Raw genomic sequence first — 25,343 nt, 5'->3', positions numbered from 1 at the left:
TTTGAAAGAGAGAAAACCTGCAGTCCGGAACACACAATACAAAGTTATGGGAAAGCTCATAAGCGTATAGGCGAAAGCACTCCGTCCTGTCTCGCTTTTAACTACCGCGCAGCTTTGCAGCGCCCGTTTCTGGACCTGGAGATGAGCTTCGATGTGACAGCTAAGAAACTGAGAAAGCGTTCGCAAAAGTGCAGCCTGTTCTTAGCTCGCCCGCTCACTTATCACGCGGAGCAGCAGACTATAGTCAAGCCGCAGCTGCGAATACACGTTCGCAGCGATAATGCGGATGTTATCGCTGCTTTGATAACTGCCAGAGCGGATATCACAGCGGAGAGCCAGTCTCCAGGCGGTTTGCTATAAACAAGTCGAAGGAGTGAAAGGACGACGCATGGATGGGGAAGATTTGTTTTTAAGACTCCCGTATTTCGACAGAGCTTCAAGACCCCGTTGTACGATCTTTATCGTTTGTGTGATGGCCCGCCGTTTCCTGAGGTGTCCAGACTAGGTCAGGGTCGTCATGTGAAGCCGCGGAACCGGCTACATGCATACAGCGAAGGAAGACTGCTGCTTCTCGGCTTTTTCACATCTGCCTACGTGTAGCCACCAATGGGCCCAGATCAAGGTTTAAATACCGTAGTTTCGGGATTCTAATCCCCCCCCCCCCTCCCTAATTTTGGAAAAACATTTACATGCGAATCTAAGCACTCCCTTTTTGAGAGGAAGAGAGCGTAGACAAGGCTGCCAGGCGCTTGCTCGCTCAGTCGAGCCGGAGCTGTTGGAGACCCGAGGTGGCGTGATGTCTTCGGCGCGATCATCCACTGCTTGTATTGCTGCTTTCTGACGCTAGCAAGACAGGTGACGACGCAAGGCGGCAAAAGCCGGCCGAAAGAGACTCAGATTATACTACCGGCGTGTTGCCACCTAAACCTGGAACCGGCGGACCTCGGCAGGTTTCGCAGGCATCGCGGGCCCGCTTTGCCTCGTTTGGTCAGCTGTTTGGCATTCGTAGTGAAGGTCGGAATAGGCTTGAAGAGGACTTTCACAGCTTCAAGCGAACTACAATCGTCTTGCGGAAGATGATTATGAAATAAATTATTTCTCGCGGCCGTCTCGTCAAGATATCGACACGAAAACGTGATGGGAGGCGGAGGGACGGGGTAGATAATTGAAACCTAAGCCCCCCCCCCCCCCCCCCCCCCTTTGGGCACCACGATAGTGAAAGAAAAAAAAGGGGAGGGGGGAGGGGGGGGCTTAGAATCGATTATATACGGCAAATGCGCTTCACTGGCAGGGCATCCGGGAACCATCAGTGTCGTCTGTTGAGAAAGAACCTCATGCTCAGGCATCCGGCAGGAACACGACGGCGGAAAGGGCCACGTGGTTAAAGAGCGAGAGGTGTGACGCATCGCCCCGTTACAGGCTCGCATGACGGCAGGGACACTCATCGCGAAGAGCGTCATCTCTCTCTTACTGGGCACACTTTGCTCGAAGCGGGGGAAAAACGTACACCCGAACGTGTATTAATTCTATGCACTGGCAGGATGCGCTTGACGTCTTCGCCATCTTCCTCGGTGCTACCCGGGAGGCGCGTATGGACACAGTGGACACGCTTCTGTGGCGCCGTCTCTTCGCGTAACAGCTGCTCCCGGCTTTAGTGAAGGAAAAGGGCGAAAAAGAGAAGAAGCGCCGAACACGCGTCTTTGATAAGTGGGCCGCGGTGAGAAGCGGCTTAGCAATTCCGATGAGCCACGCAACGGGGATTTATTCCTCCGCCGGTGGAGACGGCGCAACGGCGCTGCCAAGAAATGGAGAGGGCACGTGCGCGCGCGCGCGTGCGTCGCACGCGCTTCGCGTAGGGCCACGCATCCAACCCCCTCTCCTTCCGAGGAAGACCGCCTCCACCGGTGGCGAGAACGGAACGGCGCGCCAACACGCGCCCGCTCGGATAAGACTCGACCAAGCTGTTTCGTCATGCCGGCGCGAGCATTACGTCCGGCATATATATAAACGCGAGAATTCCACAGTTTTGGGACAGCGGTTTGTGCACACACATTCATATTTTAAGAACTTGTGTAGCTGCGAAGCGCCATAAGCAGTCTCCCGAGTATCGTTTTGTCTGTATCAGCTGCGGCTTGCAGCAGCCAAGATTCGAGTTCTTCGCGCTTCACCATGGCCATATTTCTAATATTGATTTACGTGTTGTGTGTCCCAGATAAGTGTAGACGGAGCACGGTATTGATTTCACACGTTTTACAGGCATGGCTGAATTGAAACCGGCAGCTGTGGTATGTGCAGACTGCTCGGCGAAGCAGGGGAGCTTTATCAAGGAGAAATGAAGTTCGATTATTTTCGGTAGAGAAAACGCGATTGAAATGAGCAAATAAAGCGCGAATAGCATCCTTCGTATACTTACATCCGCCCGTGTACGCATTGTCCTATCTCTGCGAAATCAAGTGAGGCCTGTCGAGTGGCAGGGCCTAGTCTGCAGCATTCTTTTTGTTCTGCGGAGTTAAATGGTTAGTTTAGTCAGAAGGGTTTCACGTCGCAAAGTCATGCAGGCCACGAGGGACGCCGTAGGCCCCGTAGCGGAGGGCTCCGAGCAAATCGACTACCCGTGGTTCTTGAAAAGCGGCAGCCGCGGACGAGATCAAACCGCCGTGTTTGGGATCAGCAATCGAGCATCATAACTACTGAGCCACAGCGCCGGGGCGAAGTTAAGTAGTGAATACTAATTACCACAATTATTAGGTATTACCCCGCCGGGGTGGCGCAGTGGTTACGGCGCTCGACTACTGTTCTCAAGGTTGCGGGATCGAATCCCGGCCTCGGCGGCAGCTTTTCAGTGGAGTTGAAAAGCAAGACACCCATGTGCTGTGCGATGTCAGTGCACGTTAAAAAACCCCAGGTAGTCGAAATTTCCGCAGTCCTCCACTATGGCGTCCCTCACAGCCTGAGTTGCTTTGGAACGTTAAACCCCACTAACCAACCAAACCAACCAATTATTATGTATTGGCTTAACGACCGAAGTGTCAGTGCGGAACCTACGGATCGCCTTGAAAAACAGCTGGCTGAAATGTTTACATACAGTTACCTTTGCGCGAGGTAACTTTTTGTCTTTTTTTTTTTTTCGGTCCTGGAAAGGTGCCTCGTAAAGTACAAAAAGCTCCCGCGTGGCAGCTGTGCCCAGGACGCGCCTCGGAGAACAAAATGCTCTTTTCTCTGGAGAGCTGTCCCCGACGCGGCATAGTGTGGTGTGCATTGGGCGAGATATCTGGGTCAGCAGCTGTCGGCTGGCAACTTTCTTTTAAGGCCGCCAAACAGAAAGCTGTGCGAATGGCACGTTCGAGGGAACATTTCAGCCAGCCGCTTGTTTTGTTTTGTTTTTTTTTTCTTTTTTTTTCCTCAGTTCGTTCGACTAGGCTCGTCTCTTTTAAAACTTGTTTGTTTGCAAGTGAGCGTAATTTGGTATCTAGTACGTAATTTTCGACGTTTGAATTTCACTGAACATGCGTCATAAAACACTGTTTCTAGTCCCGAAGTCCCAGAGGATCACGCGAACGTGTTCCGATCGCTCTTCGATTCGCCTGCGGGGCGGGAATTCCCATGGAGCGGCGGCTTTCGCATTAATTCCGATGACATCCGTTTTGCACAGACAGGCCTGTTTGCAACGGACCTCTCGTTCACATTATCGGCACAGCCATTAGTGGCGGCCGTGAACTTGGGCTTTTCAAACTGGCTCGCACGCATCGTACCATGGTGAAGAACGGCAAAAGGGGACCGCGTGCGACGAAAGATGCTTCAGTGCTCAAGTGCTGCCGGCAGCAACAGCAGTGTGCGTCACGAAAGGTTCGACTTACGAGCTGCGCAGCAGCGCCACGTTTCCGCCGACTTCGACCAGCGCGACGGATTGCAAGGCAAAACTGACATTCCGGCTGAAGGAAGCGGTATATAGCTTTTCAGGCTGTCTCAAGTGTAGCAGGCGCTGTCAGGGCTTCCTTTGCTCAAACCCCGCCTCTCCTCCCCGCCTCAACAACTACACCCGTTATGCCATATCCCGTCATCGTCAACCTAACAGCACGACAAAGCCACCTCTCCCATATCTCCTCAGTTAGTGCCTGTTCACCTCCCAATGCTCGTCCCTGCATTGTCGGAATTTAACCACTTGGGTTAAATTAATGAGCTCCTTCCACCGACCGCGAAGAACGCTACAAGAGAAAACTAAGGAAAGAAAGAAAAGAACGCACCTCGTTTCCAGACGCACTAGGCAAATTCGAACAAAAGCATTCACGTAGTTATTATTACACTGAAAAACGACAACAACAATCAAACAGTATTTTTTAGGGCGTAGGAAAGCGATTGCAACTAGGAATATGCAAAGCTTCAAAAGTAAAGAAGGGTCCAGTTTTGCGCGCAGTTACCTTCTAGTGTGCCGTAAGCTCTGGATGGAGCACTCGTAATACTGGAAGGAAGCAAGAGGGCAGCGGATGGTTTATTCTCATTTCGTGGTCCCACCATACAATATTCTTCTTTATTCGCATGATATTAAACTCGAACTGTCCGTTCCGTTTCGTCCCTACGCCACAAGTACCATATATGTCGACAGCATGGCATAAGCAGGGGTGTATATATTCATTCCTCGGCTCTGTGTCGTCCGTCGTCCAACAACTTGCTCAAAAGGCCATCTGCATACGTTGCAAACCTTACTGATTGCATATCATCAATCAATAAATAAATCACCTATGAGTGAAACGCTTGAGGTGAAATTCCAATGCCTTACTGATTGCATATCATCAATCAATAAATAAATCACCTATGAGTGAAACGCTTGAGGTGAAATTCCAATGCGACCTTGCGCAACACACCCGGTGACACAAGCAAATGAGACTGTCAGTCACCGTGCGTGCATAGGTGGTTGCGTCATCTCGCTCGGTCGGTCGTGTACCTCCCAGATCAGAAAACGAAGATTACAGACAAGCCGTCGGAAAAGAAATATATATATATATCCAACGGCAGAACGAAATGTGTGACTCTCATGAGGGTGTCACTGTTTGTGCCAGAGATACACAGATACCCACATCTTGAGAGTCAGGAGGCATTTTGTAGGCTGCTCTTGCCGGCAGTGTCCGAATGAGCCATGTCTACAATCAGCCGTTTCACTTTTCCAATGATATTTAAGAATTGCGGCTCTCATATTTCGGTGCGGATTAAGTATTTAAGGACTTTTTTTTTTTTTTTTTTTGAGCTCAGTTCTAGGCAGTCAAGCGGCGCGCGTCAGTGGCCTAAATTATTGGTGCCCGTGTTTTGAAATTTCTTTACTGCAAGTGTAAATAGCGAAAGAAAATGGGAAGGCCTCCTGACGCTTGTCTACCCTCTTCGAGACACCTGTCTGAGGAGCACGAACGGCGCCCCGGGGAGCGCACCTTCGTTGTTTACGGGGCATATTTTCGTCATTTATTAGAGCTGGAAACAAGGCTTTACAGTACCTGCACATTCCCGTAGATTGTGGTTAGCCCAAGTCTATCCACAGCGACGACTGTGTGAAGCGTGTGGACGACCGTACGAACTGTCAGCTGTAAGCAACGTCTGAATTCGTTGTGCCAGCGAACAGTTCATACTTGGCCACAGCCCACAATGCTGCTTACTTATTCCCCCCTGAAATATATTCGAACCGATTTCTGGTTACAAGGCGCGCACAGCTTGACACCCTCCGTGAACAGCCGTTAGACGCGACCTGCGTGTCTTCACGCTCTCAAGGCTGCGGGAGAGAGAGACATCCGACATCGCTCGCGGAAACAAATAACACGTCCAATCAGTCACACAGCACGCGTTTCCAAAACCGCCTCGTTACACTCCGTCCACCGGCATAACAGAATAGGCGAACGTGCGCGATGCCGCTCGGCTTCACTTTCCCGAGCAGGTCGGTCAGCACGGTGCCGAGTTGAGGTTCACTTACCATTCAGAAGCGGTCGGTTGCTGGCATCCGAGTCATCGACAGAACACGCGTTTCTCCTGGCGCCCACGGACGGAGTTGCGGGGAGCAGAGATGCTGGAGGGCTCGCGGATAATAGCCGGGTTTATTGGAAAAGCCGCTCTCTCGGAAGAGAGGACGGCCCGTCATACAGGTTCGACGAGAGGGGGATGCAAGAGGGGTGCAAGCGGGGAGAGGCGCGGGCCAATCCTCGCCGCTTGTACGGCTCGCGCAGGAGCACGCGCGGGCCTCACGTGATCGGAGACTTTGATCTCCAGCACGCACAGACAGCCCCTTTCCCTCTCTCCACCGCGCACCTGTGGCGGGAACCTGACGCCGCCGACATTCCAGCCACTGTCTGGCGCGCGAGATGTGCCGCCGTCTCGTTTTTGTTTGCCTCGTGCAATCCCGCGGGCAGCCGGAAATTCGGCGTCGAGTATGCGCGTCTGTGGCCTTACTGGCAGAAGCTGGCTAGATAGGTGCTTGGCTCTGTGTTTATGTTCCAAGGTACGGCAGAACGACGAACGCGGATCCGCTGCCAATGTTGTCCAGCGCTTGCAGTTGTTCTGATGATGGGTTTCAAGACGCGAACTGTTTGCTCTCTGTTCAAGGCCCGACGTTCGCATGTTTCTAGCGTTACACTTCGTCGTTCACTGTGTTCTCTTTTAACCGAAGATTGGCGGTGTTCTTTTCAACTTGCCTTTGTTTCGGTACTAGTCGCAGAGGAAGGCATTCTTCTTGCCCCAGCGTTTCTCCGTCTTTCTCAAATTCCGCTAAAAGCTCTGTCTTTTTTTTTTTTTTTGCCGGTACTTCGAAACAAGTGCCGATTGCATTCTGGTAACGGGTAACCAACTGCGCCTGTGAAAAAAGCGATGCGTGAATCCAGCTTGTTATTACAAGCGTCAGTTTGCACGTAAGAGGCACTAGGCGCCTCGCGTTCAGTCATGCAAGGGCAAATGCGGAGAGGTTAGGAGCGATTGAAGCGAGGAAACACAAAGTCGGGGAACTAGCATTTGATTCTGTTTATTCAACGTTACAATACTGCAGTGCCTACGAAGATAAGGCTTTTGCGCTGCTGTCGCGCTGGAGCACTCCATCGTGCTTGAAAGAGAAGCGGAGCTGTAAACATGGTCGAGAGAGACGCCAAAGAGTTTCAAAAGACGAGATCACACTACCTAGTGCTTTGCTGCGCCTAGTATGTTAGTGTGCTGCATCGGACGAAAAAAGACTGCGCACTTGATAGATTGAAAGAGCGAGAACTGCGGATGTCTAAGAAAGAAGCAGATGTCACGGCACTCTTCGCCTTCCACGAAAGCTAACACCGGTCGTCTTAATTTCCGCGTTGACTTTGATAATCAGGAAATAGTCTAATCAGTCATATTATTATATAGTTGGGATAATATTATGTAAGCAAAGAAATACGCTTAACTATACTTAGCATTCTCGTCTCGCTTTACAGGTTTATTTATAGATGATTCTGTATTTTACTGCACCAGGCTAGTCCTTTCTCTTTTTACTTTCGTAACATGAAAATAGATATTGCATAGACGCTACATACAAAGCTAGCCTATAGCATCGCTCAGCACAACTAATGCATTTGCCTCAGCACCAAAATAAGCAGCTCGTTCGGAGGGGATATAACGGCCCTATTTTTTTCTGTGCTTGTTACTTGGCACTGATACATTTAGAGTGTCCGCCTTGACGCTCATCGCCTACGGGGTTCCTCTGTCGAGAGGGTTCCAAGGGTGCGGAGTGCGTGTTGAGCGACGTCGCGACGGAGGACACGAAGAAAACCAACAAAATAAGATGGGTAGCTCCGAACTCGCAGTTCTGGAACCAAGCCTCCGCTTTATCGCTCGTTCCCAGGGTGTGCACTGCAGTGCACGCGCCAGCTGAAAGGGATTCGGATATTGCTCTCGTGTGCCAGCGCTGTGCGAGTTTTGCCGAAGGTTGAACGCTTTGCGGCTATCCCTCACTTCGTGTTCGCCTGACTCAGTTCAAGCTCGGTTCCTGACAGCAACGAAGCCGAGGGAGTTTCGTTTCCACGCCGCCACTCAGCTCATGTCGGGGAAAAAAATTCGAAAGGAAAGGCAACTATCGCTTCAGAAAGGATGCGATCAGGGCGCTGGAAACGAAGAAAAAAAAAAAAAAAGACAGCCATCGCTTCAGAAAGGAAAAGGATGCGATCAGGACGCTGTGAAGGAAACGCCTGCTTTGATGGGCTCGTGATCAACTGACACACAACTTGGCCGACGTCGGTTACCGAGGCTGTAGAAAAATAGCAGATGGTCCCTGAAGGAGACCGAGCGAGTACGGGAAAGAACGGTGATGCACGCCTGCGAGGGTCCCGCCTGAAGACCGCTACCCACACCCGGCTGCGAGCCCGGCAAGGCGGAAGCCGCAGGGGGTCTTCTCCTTCCCGGCAAATACCAAGAACCTTTCAAGACGCGCTCCCTGCTCCCCCTCCGCCCGTTTCTCTTTTTATGTGTTGTCTCGTTTCCAGTACTAAACCACCATGGTAAACAAACGTCAGCGTCGTTCTTTGGAGGCTCCGGCGTGCTTGGATCGGCCACCCAAGCCAGTCAACGCGCAGTCCAAAGGAAACGTAGTGGTGCCAAGTCGTTTCATTCCTTGGCCGTACTGGACTGTGCAACAACTACTAACGGCCCAGACAAACAGAAATAATAACAGAGTGTTGCATCTGATGGACCCATTAACATCGGAAGGTTTTCTTCATAGAATCCATAGAAGGCGTTAATCCGGGGACCACAACTAAGCCGCCACCTGCCTCATCAGTTACAAATGATTCACGCCCAATCGACACTGCAGGCTTCCACGGAGACGCACCACTGCGGAAGGATGAACATACTTCGCTCCCTGTCTGCATTGGATACGCGCCGGCGCATTGCTTCCTTAGGTCACACAGCAACATGTCCGATTAGTTCGAGCGCCAACCTAGAGCGAGTAGAATAATTCGCACGCTTGTTATCGGGGTGTGTCACAAACTTCATTGCGGTTGTTAAGCCCAACAAGCAAAAGAGTAAACATCTCGGCACAATGGCTGCTTACACTCGATGTTGCTCTGGAGTCAGCACCAACCACGTCGCGAGAAAGAGCTCTCTCATTGTTTGCCGCAAACGTAATTTCGCTGTCTGCAGGAGTAACGAAGACGCGAAAACTAAAGCCTTCTTGCTTTCCCGGAATCTAACCGTTCGTTGCTCTAACATTTCTCCAAAACAGCACTCTGCGTACATCGCATGTTCGTATGTGCCGGAATAGGGCAAATCTGTTTTAAGAAGCCAATTAGCTCCAAAATCAGGAGTAAAAAGAAAAGAGGGTAAACTAAAATTAACGAAGTAAAACGCCCCACAGGCTTTTCTTTTTCTATCCTTCTACGTACGTGTCTATTTGCAACAAGGACGCCAACACAAATGAAGCACGAATCGCACTTGACCTAATTGCATGGCGACTTAACTTGTCGAAACAAGCGGGCGAAAAACCACAAGCGCACTGCGGACGATTGAAATGAAGCGAAGCCAGCGGTCACGGAGACAAGAAAATGCGTTTCTGATGCCGCGATGTTTTTCCCGTCGCCTTGTGCCGGCTCACGACTCTTCCGTTAGGAGCCCGTCGATGGCGAATTGGTGCCGAGGACAATGCATTAACTTGCAATTCAAGGGAGCTACCTGACGAGCCTTGCACCGCGGTGGTTCACTCTCATCGAGAGCGTCTGCAGCCCGTAGAGGGCTTGTGATGCACGTACGCTGTATTAGGAATGAGATATATTTTTGATAGTACAGTATCTTCGCAACTGTTGGTTATTTTCGCATACAAAGCGAAAACACTGCGCTGGTATGAACGGATGACAATATATATATATTTTTTTTTTCGAACGCTTTCCGTGGAGGACATCTACAGCGGGCTGCGCGTTTCCAGAAAGATTGTCGGCCATCGTTGTACTATAGTGGCATGGTCATGCTCTTGGCTTGTTTTCTTTCTTTTTTAACAAAATAAAAAGAAACGAAAGAAGCCCACTTATCTGGATCACCGATGCTGCAGCCGACGCGGATTTCGAACTAGTTCTGGTCGGATCTGGCAAGTACAACATCCAAACTGGTTTTTAAAGGCGGTTGTATGCAACCTCTGTGACAACTTTCAGAGCGAATAAGCGAGCGGCTTAACCGATAGAAGCATTTTACAGTTCGTATTTAGAGTTGCGACAGTCGTTAGGTTAAGACTTAGGCTGAGGGACGCTGTGGTGAAGGGCTACGGATAACTTCGACCAGCTGGAGTTCTTTCAACGTGCACTTAAATCGCGTATTGCACGGGCGCCGCGGCCGGGGCTGACTCCGCGTCTTTGTGTTCAACGGCTAGTCGAACGCTACAAGCACTAAGCCACCGCAGCGGGGGCCAACTCTGCATAGACAGCAACGAGTGATATTGTTGTATTCAGGAATTCTCAAAGACTAATTGATTTTGTCACTTCGAACTGGGGCTGAAGACATTCCTTAATTTAGTACAGTTGCTTCAAACCTTTATACCAGCTTGAGCAGCTGCGGGCGCGAGTCCTCAGTCAGCGCAAACGTAATCGGCATTTTTCCTATCGCTCGGCAGAATTTAGCAGACTTTGTTGAGAATTTCATTTAAAATAGAACATAAAAGAACATTTTCAGCCACTGTTGAGAATTATGGGAAGGGAGAAATAGATCATTTCACCTATCCAGAAGAGTAAAGCTGGACAACACTATTGCCCTACTTCTTTCCGGACCGCTCAACCTCTCGAGCATCAAGGACTGCAATGAACGCTGCTGGCGGCCAACATAACATGCGCCCTGCAGTCTAGGTCACCAGGGCCTTCTGCGAGACCACGGGCATCGAAGACCAAATGGTTGGGACCATACGACTTGCGCTAAAACCCTCAACATCAATAAATACATTTTTTCCTGCCTCCTTTTCCTGCCCCTAGTCATCCTGGACTTGAGCTCCCCGACACAGCGGCGGTGGCAGTGGATTAGACATTATTCTTCGGATCCATAGTTGGCTTCAAGCGATTCTAGATGCGGCCTGTAGTCGAAACAAGCCGAGGCAAAGCAAGCACATATTACCGCTGGCATTAGTGGAATGTTTCCAGAAGACGCCGGCAGTGGCATTCTCAGTCGCCGAATTAAAGGATTGCGGGGGCCCCATTTCACTCGTATATTGCTTTCGCCGGCTACTTCTATCGAGAGTGCGTCATGAATCACACGCACCTGTGCGTTCGTCTACCTGTACCTGGAGCGGAAGAGTCGATGACAGCGCAACAGGAAAGGGTTCAGTGTCTTCGTGTATTTTTCTTTTGAATGCTTCTCAAATGAAATATTATTTATCGCGCTCATCTTCTTGAGACATTGCCGCGAGAAGGGGGGGGGGGGGGGTTATGATCGAGTAAATATGGTATATCATAAATTTGATTTTGTGTTCCTTTATATCCTTAAGGCTCCGCTGACTTGGGCACTGTTTGGGAATATTTCCTTGAGCGGGATGTGAATTCCCGCAGTTTTGACAAAAACAGCTAGCTAGTGTTTTTTTGTTTTTGCTTTTTTTTTTCGCCCAAAAATCAGGCTTTACCTGTCAGGCCTGAATGCTTTTTTAAGTATGTCACAATGTGTGGTTTTGCTAGCTACCAGAACGATCGGTCCCAAGATATCTCGAAGGTTAAATAACGGAAATGTTCGGAAACGAGAAACGCCCGAAATCGTGTGTCGTTTACTTCTGACGCAATTAGGCTCCATGTTCGAAAAAAGCGCGAGGAAAAAAGGCGGAGATCAAGGTTAGCGCCTTCTCTCCGTTCACCATCCTGGTTCTGCTATAACTAATTTGAAATCGCTTCGATGCACACCATCACAACTACTTTTGCCCTTTCAGGTAACGGTATACACGGCGCGAGCACCTTTTTGTTTTTCGTTAACTGGCTGTAATTAGAGTGGGACGCGAGCTTTCAACTCGTTAATATAAGGCGACCCGACCGAACAAGCGCGATTGTCTGAAATGAACGTTCTTGAGATAGAGGCGATGCAATTAACTTCGCCAGTATATTCGAGTTGGTCACGCAAATGACTTGTTCCGCCATAATCGAGTTCGCCTCAACGAAATCGAACTATAGCACCGTGCAGTGTCGCTGGTTGTACGGTGTCCAGCTCCACCAGGGCACCGTACTTGCTACGGATTCCTTCCCACGCAAGCGTACTCAACTTCCTGACGTCCTCAAGTCGACAGCAGAAATGAGCTTCAACGGAAAGTACGCCGCAAGGGGGTCGTATATCGAACGCAGCCAAGGGGTACGGGGAAAAAAAAAAAAAAGAGAAAAAAAAAAAAGAAAGAAGGGAAGGTTGTTTTGCGTTTGAGCCGTGAACTGCGCAGAGCACGCGCTGTACTCGCTGACGTGGCTTCTGCAATACAGCACAGCTTGCTCCGACGACGCTAGCTCGCCGGCGGAGGGACACGCCCGTCCTTCAGGACTGCGACGAAGTGGCGGCATCACTCAGCTGCGGCGACAGGCTCTCTTCGTCGTCTTGCGGCTGAGGCAGCACGTTGTTATGGAACTCGCCGAGCACGTTGCCGGCCGGCTTGTACATGGCCACCACGATGATCTTCCCCGACCGGGTGCGGGCCTTGCCTACGCCGAAGGTCGAACTGCTGCGCCACACCATCTGGCTGAAGTGGCCTGCGAGAAGGGAACGTTGGTACTATATACACAGCACCAAATACGGCACGCTATCTGTGGGTCCTTATATATATATATATATATATATATATATATATATATATATATATATGCGCGCGCGTGTGTGTGTGTGTGTGTGTGTGTGTGTGTGTGTGTGTGTGTGTGTGTGTGTGTGTGTGTGTGTGTGTGTGTGTGTGTGTGTGTGTGTGTGTGTGTGTGTGTGTGTGTGTGTGTGTGTGTGTGTGTGTGTGTGTGTGTGTGTGTGTGTGTGTGTGTGTGTGTGTGTGTGTGTGTGTGTGTGTGTGTGTGTGTGTGTGTGTGTGTGTGTGTGTGTGTGTGTGTGTGTGTGTGTGTGTGTGTGTGTGTGTGTGTGTGTGTGTGTGTGTGTGTGTGTGTGTGTGTGTGTGTGTGTGTGTGTGTGTGTGTGTGTGTGTGTGTGTGTGTGTGTGTGTGTGTGTGTGTGTGTGTGTGTGTGTGTGTGTGTGTGTGTGTGTGTGTGTGTGTGTGTGTGTGTGTGTGTGTGTGTGTGTGTGTGTGTGTGTGTGTGTGTGTGTGTGTGTGTGTGTGTGTGTGTGTGTGTGTGTGTGTGTGTGTGTGTGTGTGTGTGTGTGTGTGTGTGTGTGTGTGTGTGTGTGTGTGTGTGTGTGTGTGTGTGTGTGTGTGTGTGTGTGTGTGTGTGTGTGTGTGTGTGTGTGTGTGTGTGTGTGTGTGTGTGTGTGTGTGTGTGTGTGTGTGTGTGTGTGTGTGTGTGTGTGTGTGTGTGTGTGTGTGTGTGTGTGTGTGTGTGTGTGTGTGTGTGTGTGTGTGTGTGTGTGTGTGTGTGTGTGTGTGTGTGTGTGTGTGTGTGTGTGTGTGTGTGTGTGTGTGTGTGTGTGTGTGTGTGTGTGTGTGTGTGTCTAAAAACACTGGGGCACCGAAGTGCCGTTTAGCGTAAAACGAGGCCTTCCGGTGACTGTAAAATCCAAATTCATCGAGTGGGTCGCACCTGGAGATGCTTCACGCAACACTGCATGTATTAATTGTTTTTTGAGGTAATGACAAAACTGAAACATCACTGTAAAGTGTGACTCAGCAAAGCGAATTGACTATGCTTAAAAGAAACTAGGTTGTCAAGTAGTGGAACCAAACTTCTGACCCATGGGCCGCGAACCAGGCACGATACCGCTAAGGTACTGAGGCACATCGCTCGGCTGTACCAGACATAAAACACAGTGAACACCCTTTGACGCTATCTAGTTATATTCTTATAATGCTAGCTCACCCGTCGGCAGTGTATAAGTGCTATTCGAAGTGAGAGGTCTCAGCGTGTCCTTTTCAAGAATTAGGTTGAAATAGTCGAGTTCTGAGAGGCCATTCAAGTTGACTACTCAGTCCACATCAACTTCCTACTTCCAAAAACTTTCAGTAGCCCAAAAAACTTCCCTATTTTTTCTCGCTCCAGAGGTTTTTTTTTTTCTTTAATTTCAATGATAAGACACTAAATGTACGCCGTTAAGACGTTGTTGCATGTTTGCGAAACCACAGACGCGAGTTGCACAAAGCTTGACGAAATACTATTTTAAAAAAATGCCGCTGATTTAGCTACTCTGTACAAATGCAGAGTGTGTGCTCTAACACGTCGCGTTTCATTTCGCTTTCCGTTCCAGTCTAGGGCTTCTAGCTCAGGCTTCATGCAAATACGATAAGCAGTGAGAACGACTGTTAACACTTGGGCTGTGGCGACAGCGTGGTGCTCTCGTGTACACGGTGCTCGTGTGGGGGCGAGAGAAGCGGATCTGTCAGCGCCGCCGCGGAATCGAAACCCAGTCGCGGCCATATTTATTTCATTTCTTTCAAGGTAACAGGGGCAGATATACAGTCACTAACAACGGCTTCTCTGTGGAGTGGCAGCCCTATAGCTAACGCTGTGGAAACTTTTTGACCCAGAGTTGCAGTTGTTTTCTCACGCGGTCATGACGCCCAGACTTTAGATATATATTTGATATGAACTGGCACTTTGGCTCTGGTCTCAAGGGGCACTCCCTGAGCACTACAGAGAAGAAACGATCCGGCGCGGAGCGTCCTTTTTTCCTCCTCCTCCATAATATATTTCGCATCGCTCATATCACCCCCGGCGAGCACTGTGGTGGCATTGTAGGTGTTATCAGAACCGCCCCCCTCCTACAGATGCCGCACAGTGTCGTCTTGCCTTAATGAAAAGTACTTAAAATCTAAGAAGCATTATGTACACGTAGAAGCAATTTGAAGCAATGATCGTTTTTACGCTTACATACGCGGGATGCCGGAAACTAGTATTCTAGGGCCCGCTATTGTTCGATCTATATAATAACATTATGGTGCATTCTGATCTGGTGATTAATTTACTTATTCATGCCAATAATAGTGGCCTCCTTCCTACTGGTGAACATCCAAATGACTTCAGCTTCAGAGCTAACAAAAACTTTCTCGGTAGTTCCAGTCTAAGCGCATTACAATCAATCCCACAAAAGGGCTTTCTTATTTACCTAAGAAATAAAATATCCACACTTCTAAATTTTTATGGTTGTATGAAGGATCACATCAAAATAATGGGCTCAAGGTTCCTGCTACTTTGAACTGTTTTCGTGCAAGATGCTCCCTGCAGTTGCAGACATTCTGTCGTGCTGTAGAGCGCCGCTCGACCTTCACTGTTGTTTTGGTTAGAGCCCTGCAACAACAACAACAACAACAGCAACAAAAGAAAACATAGCCAAAATCAACGTACTTTATAAAAAACGTGCACGCTAGATGGCGAACGTTGTACAAAAGCAACCCCTTCCCCCGGAAAAAAAAAAGAAAAAGAAAATGAAAGCTATTGCGGTTCCAGGCTAGACAAGCTTCCACAGGAGTAGTGTGTGCGGCGCAGCCGTTTTTTCGGTATGGATGTTGCTCCCTCCTCCTTTCCTTCACCCGGCGTTTACGACTTCTGGAGGAAAGCGACCTTGGCGAGCGGGAGAGAGGCACGCGGCGTCTGCTTCACTGTACGCATGGCCGAAATGTGCGGCAGACCCGCGGAATCCGGTGGCGATCGGTTTCAAGCCGGGTTCCGGAAACTGTGGCCCCTGCGCTGGCGGCCGGCTTTGAAAACCTGCATCTCTGGCGCCTGCTGCCGAACAGTGACAACTGGGCGGGGCCGGCTGAGAGGAGGGCTCCAACGCTTTACGGACAAGAGCGTGTTAGCTTAAGCAATTCAGTGCTCGAGAGACTCTTAACGGAGGAAGGTTGTCATCATGCTCTCCAAGTTTATTGTTTCATTTTATTATGCAAATAATTGTGTAAAGCTCTTTCGTTTGCTCATCTCAACCCCGTCTCTGATCTCTTCGATCCTTCTTCAATCCCGGTATCATGCTCCCCATGAATCACGATACTATTTCTGAGATACTGGAGTTTTCGATAGTAATGTGTATTAGTTGTTAAACCTGTTCTGTTTTGCTTACGAAGAGTCAAAATTTTATTAAACATGTATTAGATGAAGCAGCGGATGTATTAGAAACGCTTCTAAATGGCCGCCACACAGTACGCCGCCGCTTCGGTGCCTTTGTCGCTCGCCGGCGTCCACTAGGTCCGTTTTTCTTTTCAGCTGCTGAAGAAACTGCACGGGTTCGGCAAAAACCTCGCTCACAACACTGCCACACTCTAATGCAAGAAATCTCTAGGGTCCTTAATTTCAAACCAAAGCGCAAACGAAACACCAGGACGTAAAAACGGCGCAGACAGGCGCGAACTCCCAACTGAAGTTTATTGCTGAAATACGCAATATATACGATATGAAGAAGAACTGAACAAGGGTAAATGGGGTACGTCTCAGTTCGCAGATGAGCCAACGTTTAGACAAGTCCGCTTGTCGAAACGTTGGCTCATCTGCGAACTGAGGCGTACCCCATTTACCTTTGTTCAGTTCTTTATACCGTGCAAACCATCTTCTTCCTTTCGTTCTACCTGCATTATATACGAGTCATTTAAAATATAAAGAAAAGCAGCTTTCCCTCGGAAGCTTATGTTAAAGGGGGAAATAATTGTACGCAGTACGTGCACTTATCGCTAGGGGAACAAAACAAAACAGGGTTAATAGTCAATAAGAATATCAGCACAAAGTGGAGGCTAAAAAACAGGTTTCACAGTCTGCCATGGTAACGGAGGGCTCAGTGACACAAATTTTCACATTTCCATATATGGCCTCCATAACTTCCCGAACAAGCTGGTCGTGATGTCTGAAAAGTGCGGCTGTTTTTGAAAAAGTGGTGCACTCTTTCATTTTTCTGAGGTCCTCTTTTTCGCTGCATGCGCGGCAGTGCTCAGGAAGATTCACACACCGATCTTTTAGGGAATTCTGTGTTCGCCTAGCCTAATGTTGAGGCACCACCCCGTCTGCCCTATATACACCTCTCCGCAAGAAATTGGCAGTTTGTAAACTAGACCGACAGCACAGGGTATAAACGGGGAACGGTGCTTAACAGTGCAACCATACCTTTTTTCCTTGTCGTATCACCTTCTAGCCTGTACCGAATTTGTGAGCACGAACTATACTCAATATCTTCGGCCCAGAAAAAATCACGGAAACGTCATAACGACTACCTACTTTTTAGCCCATGAGCCAATCTATGTACATAGGCGAATACGCCAACCTTCTAACGCTCCCGTGTGATTTGCGACCTGCCTTAATCCACCGCACCAGTTTTCCGCAAGTCAACAAGATAACATGCATAGGATAACCAGACCCCTTTAGCCTTTTCACCTGTGCAGAGATGCTCTTTTGCAAGGAATGAATGCAAGAATTGGTGATGGCTGCCTGAAGACAAGACTTCGCGATAACATTCTTAACCGATTTTGAGTGCCCAGAGGCATAATCAAGACTAGCTTTGGCAGGCCGGGGACTGAAGTCCAGCAAGCATGATCTTGGCGCACAGACAACGACAAGTCCAAGAATTGAAGCACTCGTTCTATGGACGGTTCAACTGTGAAATTCAAGACTAAGCTGCATTATTTGAAAACTTTCAAAATGTCAGGGATGCTCTGATATGGTCCAGACGGAATACAAAAAAAAAATAAATAAAACGTAATCATCAATATATCTGCAGATATTATGAACCAATCTTATTGAATTGCACAGAATGTTCCTGTCCACCTGAGCGTGGAAAATGTTGCTCTGTGGGGGGGCTACGCACGAAGCGATACGAACGCCTACTGTGTGCTGATTGAGAAGCCTCTTTCCCATTCGATGACTGTTGTCGATAAATAGAAAGACAGCATTTCCATGAAGGAATCTGCTGACACACCGCATCTGCTCATAAAGGCGATTTCATCCTTATCATTTGTGATACACCCCTGAACACTTTTCAATAGCTCATCATGAGGCATATAATATAACATGACTTGAACATTTATGCTAAAAAACCACACTGCCCGGGTTCTTGGTCCTCAGGAGGTCGACCACAGCTTCCGAATTTTTGTATGACGAAAGGATCCAGCACATCGAATGAGCTGAGATGTCTCTGCAGCTAAAGGGCGACCAAGTGCTGCCACGTATGGCGCTCAGAAACAGTGGCACGGAACGGTATGCCGCACAGCTGCGCAAGCACCGAAAAAGAGGGAAGAAAAAGGAAAAGCGTACACCACTTTTTTCAAAAGCCGCCGTACTTTTCAGGCATCGCGACCAGCTTGTTCGTGAAGTTATGGAGGCCATATAAGGAGATATGAAACTTTGTGTGCCAGTGAGCCCTCCGTTACCATGGCAGACTGTGAAATCAGTTTTTTAGCCCATATACTTTTATTCTTATCGACTATTTGGACATCGCCTAGTTAACTTCCCTGTCTTTGTATTCTATTCTCTCTCTCTCTCTCTCTTTCTCTCTCTCTCTCTCTCTCTCTCTCTCTCTCTCTCTCTCTCTCTCTCTCTCTCTCTCTCTCTCTCTCTCTCCCTCTTATCGACTATTAGCCCTGTTTTTTTTTTGTTTGTTTTTTTCCCTTGCAATGAATGGCACGTGTTGTGCACAATTCTCTCCTCCTCTGACCTAAGCTTCCGAGGGGAAGCTGCATTTCTTTATGTTTTAAGTGACTTGTATATATTGCACGTTTTAGCAATAATCTTCAGATGTGAGTTAGCGCCTGCCTACGTCGTCTTTACGTCCTGGTGTTTCTTTTGCGTTTTGGTTTCAAATCATGAACGTACACCAACTCGCCCAACTTTCAGCGTTGCTTTATCTGTAGAGGTGGCCTTAGTGAGTTTTCGAGTCAAAATTAAAAGCTCTGCATGAAATCTGTAACTCGCAAATAATTTTACAAAATGCTCTCTCAATAACACGCAACCGATTGGGGCGAAATCACAGCTCGCGTTCTTAGCCGCTCTTGCTCTTTGATGTAAGCTGGGCAACCAGGGTACGCAATAAGGAAGCGGCCGAGATGGGGCGTCGCGAACAATTTACTTTTTTTTCTCGCGTGTCGGCGTGATTGAGTGGACGGGAGATGAGGACAAGCACCATTTTCTATCGCCGATATCTTAGATGCTAGTGAAGTTAGCCTGAAGTTCTTTGTCTTGCGGATACGAGTTAGGAGATACTGGTTGTTAAAGAGCCTTTCCATAGCCTCTGTAACAGTTTCACTTCGTCGTCTTCCCCAATCGTCCGTGTCAGTCTCCGTCGTCTTCTATATATCGCATGTGTCAAGAAGTGTCCCCGGACATTTCTGGTTTTGCAACTGGAGGAGACGATAATTTTCGAGCTGTTGAAAAAATTTGCCAGCTTCGGTATTAGCGACACAGGCAGGGGCATTATTTCGCAATTTTCAGGTTCTGTTCTAACGATGGCAGACATGCGCCGTCGTGTTTGCGCACGGCGGGGTGGTTTGAGAAACGACGTGCGTACAAACTAGTTTAAAACAGCCACAAGCTCGCAATCTCTCCACACCGCCACGCACTCGTGCATCCCCTTTAATTCATGCTGCTTCTACCCGTACATCTATAGAGTACTTTAATACACCTGCTCTGACGATATACCTCACCTAATTAGCGCAGTTGATGCGGAGGATCAAGTTTACTTGCCTACATTAAATATGTTCGCGAGGCAAATGATACTGACAATAACAACATCGCGCATTGAGCGTAGCTAAGTACTCTGCCTTTTTTTTTTAAAGAGTGAAAGTTCTTACTACTTTTCGTTCGCACATTTCGTGTCCGTCCGTCTGTCCGATACACCACGTGATCAAATAGCCGCGATATTTTAAAGTCTAAGTGCTGCTGTTGTAGCTGCGTGACCACCTCTCGTATAACACTGTGATGTCATCATGTAATTGGGGTATGTATATCACATGACTACGGTAGCCATGTTGTGACGTCATCACGTAACAATGGTAGCCGCCATAGGTAGGTATGTTGTGACGTCTTCATGCATGTCGCATAACTATAGGGTAAACATATTCTGACGTCATCGCGTAAAAAGTAGTCGCCATGGGTAGCTCTAATGTGACGTCATCACGTAACTAGGTAATGTGCATAACATGACTAGGCGCAGAGGATGCGGAGTAGTAGCAGACAATTCGCTACACAATATGGAGAACAGAATTACTAGTGTAGTTAAGAACCAGCATGTGTGAGGTATTCCCACGGGTGACCTTTGTTCCTAGAAACCATAATGAGGGCGACCTTCAGAGGGGCATGGCCGCCGAACCAGTGTTTGTAACATCGTTTAATGAGGTGTGTGTAATTTGCGAGTTGATTGAAAAAACTAAGCTAACGCTCTTCAGTTGAACGCCGAATTGGCGGTGCGCTCTCAACCTGGTTTAATTAACCGGAGGTTACGAGAAATTTGCAAAGCGCTCAGCGCCATATTCGCTTTTATATCACCAAGACAAGTGCTTGCTTTCGCCTAGAAAGAGGCACTCGACGGAAGACAAAGCGTCATTGAAAGCATGCTGCAGTTATCTCCTTCATATACCATTGAGGCAAAGCAGATTTGTCTTGGCAGTTTTATGTGTATTTGGATGAATGGTCTGTACTGTGCAAGGTACAGTTATCAGATAATTTTCGCAGAACGGCGAAGTAGACCACTGACGTATATGTCGGGATACGGCTGCCTGCCACTGGAATGCGTCCACTGTAACTTGTTAAATAAACTGTTTTTTTTTTTTTGTTCAAAATCTTTTCACCTTCAAAGTATTCTCCATAAGGCGCGATGCACCTTTCAAGCATTTTTCCCTACTATTTGAGGCGTCTGTGGAAATCTTCAACTTTGATATTTTTCAGTTCTCTTTGCGCAGCTGCTTTTACTGCTTCCGCATCAACAAAACGCTTTACTTTTAAATTTTTTCTTTATTCATAGTAGAGAAAAAAGGCGCAGGATGCAAGGTCTGGTGAATACGCGGGTTGGGGAACGACAGGCCCTCACCGAGAGGCAACATAGTGTGTCACTCGTAAGGCCGTGTGTGTGGGGGCGTTGTCGTGACGAAGGAAATCAGTCACCCGAGCCCCAAAGTTGCGGACGTTTCCTCTGCGCATGCTCTCGCAGGCGTATTTAGACTTACAAATAAAAGTGCTGGTTAACAATCTGACCAGGGGCAACATAGTCCCGATGCTCAATTCCGCAAACACACAAGAAAAAAGACAAACATCATTGGCTTCACATTCGACTTCACTGTCTTGGTTCTTTTTTTTTTTTTGGAGGGGGGGGGGAGTCTGGGAGGGTTGGGCATCTTCCACTTGGTTGACGCTTGCTTAGTTTCTGGACCATGCTCGTGATATCAACTTTCATCCCTTATAATGACTTCGGTCAAAAAGTTCGGATCACTTTCAATCTCTTTTTTTGAAGTTCAGGCAAAATTCATCGAATGTTTTTTTTTTTTTTTTTTTGGTGCTGCGTTAGAAGGCGAGGAACGAATTTAGTGGGAGCACGTCTCATTTCTAACTGCTCAATCAAAATTCTCTGGCACGAGCTCCAACTCCCGCTTTTCTCTAGGGAAATCAGGTCGGTCGTGAAACGACGACATTCGTAGATTTTCTGGCTATTTTTTCCCAACGTTTTCATCGTTTCGAGACGTGGAAGGACGCCAAAAGCGAGCATGGTCTTTAACACTAATCTCACCTCGTTTAAAGCGTCCAAATCACTCAAAAACTTGTGTGTGGCTGATAGCATCCTGTAAAAAGCATGTTGCAACATTTGGTGAGCTTCCGCTGCTCAAGTTTCGAGCAGGACTTCAAACACACTCTTTGTTCTTTTAAACTTGCCATAACCACTTCGCAGGCGGAACAAAATACCGGTGATAGAAACACAACACTATACTCCAACGTTAACCACCTGCAAACAGACGTCGTATTCACAGCTGTTTCGTGACGGGCTCTACTGACCCCATCTAGCGGGAGAACTCTCTACTATGGCCACGATTGGCAGTGCGCTGTCACTTCGATTTCTTTCTTTCTCTCTAAGGGGGGGAAGGGGGTGTTCATTGATTTTCCGCCCATATACACTCACTGGGTAACGATGCTGAGATTATATGCTGAATGTTTTTCTCCCTGGAAGATACCCCATTGCGGTTTGTTCAGTAGGATTCTGCGGCAAGGCGGACATATCTATGCTGGCATGTAGTTATAAGATGATTAGTTATTTATTATTAACTAATCACCATTCTAGGTGGGGAGTTTAGCGTACAACATTATATGGGGGAATCGGTAACATTGAAATCACTGGGAAGCCCTGTTTTAAATTTTCTATCGCTGCACTATGGTTCGAACGCGGAATAATGCGCGCGAAACAAGGTCGCACTGCAACTAACGTCTGAATTGGTTCAGCCCCACTTCAAACCGAGACGAACAGTTTGATTTGGTTTGTGGGGTTCAACGTCTCAAAGCGACTCGGGCTATGAGAGACGCCGTAGTGGAGGACTCCGGAAATTTCGACCGCCTGGGGTTCTTTAGCGTGCACCGGCATCGCACAGCACACGGGCGCCTTGGTTTTCGCCTCCATAGAAAAGCAGCCGCCGCGGCCGGGATTCGATCCCACATCCTTGGGCAATGTAGTCGAGGGCCCTAACCACTGCACCACCACGGTGGGGCGCGACGAACGGTTTTGAAATCTGAAAGACGAAGCAGCGCTCTTTACTCGTGTGGCGTTCCTTGCTTCCAGGGCCTCTGGAGAATAAGTCCAAAAACGCAAGCGTTTCGATGGGAGCACAGAGTTAGTGCGACAAATGCCTGAACTATGCTTAGCTGCGGTTTTGCAACATATTACGAAAGCAAACTGAGCTCAGCGTCGCGACGTATACCACAAATACGACATCGGCGCGGCCCCGGCAGCCAACAAGCCCGTTCGTTTATCGCGTCCAGAAACAGATTTCTTCTCGCATCTTCTAAGATGCAGAGAGAAAAGGCGCCGGACTATATGCAGCCGAAAAACGCCGTGCCACCGCGTCTTTCGCGTTGGTTACGGTGAGGGCTTGTTTCACTCATAATTGCACGTTCGATAGTGCCGGCTTAGACTACTGGAAAAGGGGGTTCGCCTATGATTATGGGCACGTCCCCACTACCCATTTATTCTTGCCTTGTAAAACCGAATACTGGACAGTTTATCAGGTAATAAATAATAGCAATATTCGTCTTCTAACGGTCAGTTGACATAAAAAATAATGTCCACTATGCCGTGCATTCAACCTATAGATATCAAAGCGTCGCACCTTTTCGGCTTTTTAAGGAAAATTATGTGCAAATTAAAAAAAAAAAAACATATACGCCCGGTATTCGTTATCCGTCACCTCGCTGATTTAATTGCGCAGCGAGGCGGATTCAGGATGATTAAACTTGGACCTCGGTGAGATAACCTATCCTCGTCTGTTTGTCGATATCAGGACGGGACCGGTCGGTTACTACGTGGCAAGAAGCCAAATATAACCTCCTGAACCAGAAGCGAGACCGAGTTGTCTTCTGTAAGCCGCGATCTGCACGCCTCTATGCAGTTTTGCGCTTATATCCCAAAGAGCTGCGTCACAAGAACGTCCCATACTTGGCGCCGTGCACACGTGCCGACTCTATTAGCATAACAAGCATTGCTGGTGCGCTGCCGCTGTGCGATTTTGATATCTGCCCACACATAGCTTGGCGAAAATAGAGGGTACAGGAATAAATAAAAGAGGGCGACGAAAAGAGAGCGAACGCATAAAACCAGAGTGCATTCTCGTCTACGAACAGCATTAAACAACCATTTAGGAAACTCCATGGAGGGTGCAAGCGTGCGATGATGCAGGCAAAACACATCGTTATCACATCGGAGAATACGAAAAGGTTTCAATAGACGACGATATGATAACAAAGATTTACTTTCTTTCGGAAGTTTGCTTCGCGCGTAAAGTTGTTCACGTGCGACATGGACAGGCTCGCTGCGGTGGCTCAGTGGTTATGGAGCTCGCGACTGCTGTGTTTCATGGATGCGTGATTGAGACCCGGCCGTGGCGGCCGCTTTTCAATGGAAACGAGACGCAAGGCGTCCGTACGCTATATGCGATGTCAGTGCACTTTAAGGAACTCTATGTGGTCGAAATTTCCGCAGCCCTCCACTACGGCGTCCATCATAGCTCCAACCGCTTTTTGACTATTGTAGGTTAACATCACAAACAACGTAACGGGAACACGGGAGAAGAGGACGACACGAGAGCTAACTTTCAACAATGCTTATTTCGATGAGTACACATTCGTATATACAATGTCACACGTTCCACAGACACGTGACTTCTGTCCAAAGCGATACACACGCTTCTGCGCACTACATAAAATCACTATACGTTTAACATCTCGAGAGCTTTTTTTTTTGTCAGGAGCCTTTTGGCGCCAAACCGTGAGACCATAAATTGTAAGACATGGGTGCGGTAAGTTGCGGAAAAAAAGATAGAAAGAAACAAGGAGCCTCTTTTGCTTTCGATAAGTCAGTAGAAGTAGGCCAAAAGCTCACACGAATTTATTTTCCGTTTTCTTTCTTGTGGGACGTCCCACCAGAGGTGGGCAACCTCATGAGGTTTCGACCTCATGAGGTCGACCTCAACCTCAAAATGACCTCAACCTCACGGAGTGAGGTGAGGTTGAGGTGAGGTCGGTGACAGCTCGAAATTTTTTGAGTGAGGTCACGAAATTGGACCTCAACCTCACGCGTGAGTTTGAGGTTGAGTGAGGTCGTCATTGAGTGAGGTCGAAATTGTGAGGTCCAGGCTTTTTGCTGTTGCCGCGGCTTTCTTCGAAGAGCGCCCCTTTTGACGCCGAGCTCGAGCGTACTGCCGCGGTGTGCCCGCCGCCTCTCGGTGTTTGGTTACCCCCCAATCAGACGACCGGATGCGGCAGCCCCTGCCCAGCTTTCGGCATTCCACCGTAATGTCCGCAGCCCGAGACCGCTTCCCTCTGGTCTACTTGGAATGAGATATTTTTTTTTTTACTTCACGAACTCCTCATGCCACCCGCCAGCCTCCCCCGTTTCCTCTGACTTGTTTGTGCCGATGCTTGCGGCAGGCTCAAACACCCAGGAGCGCGCAAAGCACATAACTCACGTTGACCTGCGGTGCTTTTGACGGAGGCCGCAAAGAAAGCAGCAAAGTAAAAAGCGAAGCAAATTGTCTTTGCGCAGACGGCGCGGTGCAGAACTGTGTCTTGTGCATGCCCGTTTCCAGGCGCTATAACGGCTGCTGCCTTAC

At 48.4% G+C, this 25,343-nt stretch overlaps 2 protein-coding genes across 2 annotated transcripts in view; both read right to left on the bottom strand.

The window, feature by feature from the left end:
* LOC146183827 (nose resistant to fluoxetine protein 6-like) overlaps positions 1-6,131 on the bottom strand; it is an 86,723-nt gene extending 80,592 nt beyond the window's left edge. Inside the window, exon 1 of the mRNA XM_084609202.1 lies at positions 5,954-6,131. The gene's annotated coding sequence lies outside the window, so the exon portion shown is untranslated. The remainder of the gene's footprint in view (positions 1-5,953) is intronic.
* Positions 6,132-11,385: 5,254 nt separating this feature from the next.
* The window catches only part of LOC146183783 (Golgi-associated plant pathogenesis-related protein 1-like), a 315,211-nt gene continuing 301,253 nt past the window's right edge, over positions 11,386-25,343 (bottom strand). The window contains exon 6 of the mRNA XM_084609201.1: positions 11,386-12,671. Within this exon, the coding sequence (XP_084465327.1) occupies positions 12,460-12,671 (212 nt within the window). The 3' untranslated portion in view covers positions 11,386-12,459. The remainder of the gene's footprint in view (positions 12,672-25,343) is intronic.

The sequence above is a fragment of the Amblyomma maculatum genome, chromosome 7 (genome assembly GCF_055883805.1).
Source record: "Amblyomma maculatum isolate TAMU_Amacu chromosome 7, ASM5588380v1, whole genome shotgun sequence".
Classification (NCBI taxonomy): Eukaryota; Metazoa; Arthropoda; class Arachnida; order Ixodida; family Ixodidae; genus Amblyomma; species Amblyomma maculatum.
The sequence above is the reverse complement of the archived record's forward strand: the minus strand, read 5'-3'. Positions and strand labels throughout refer to the sequence as shown.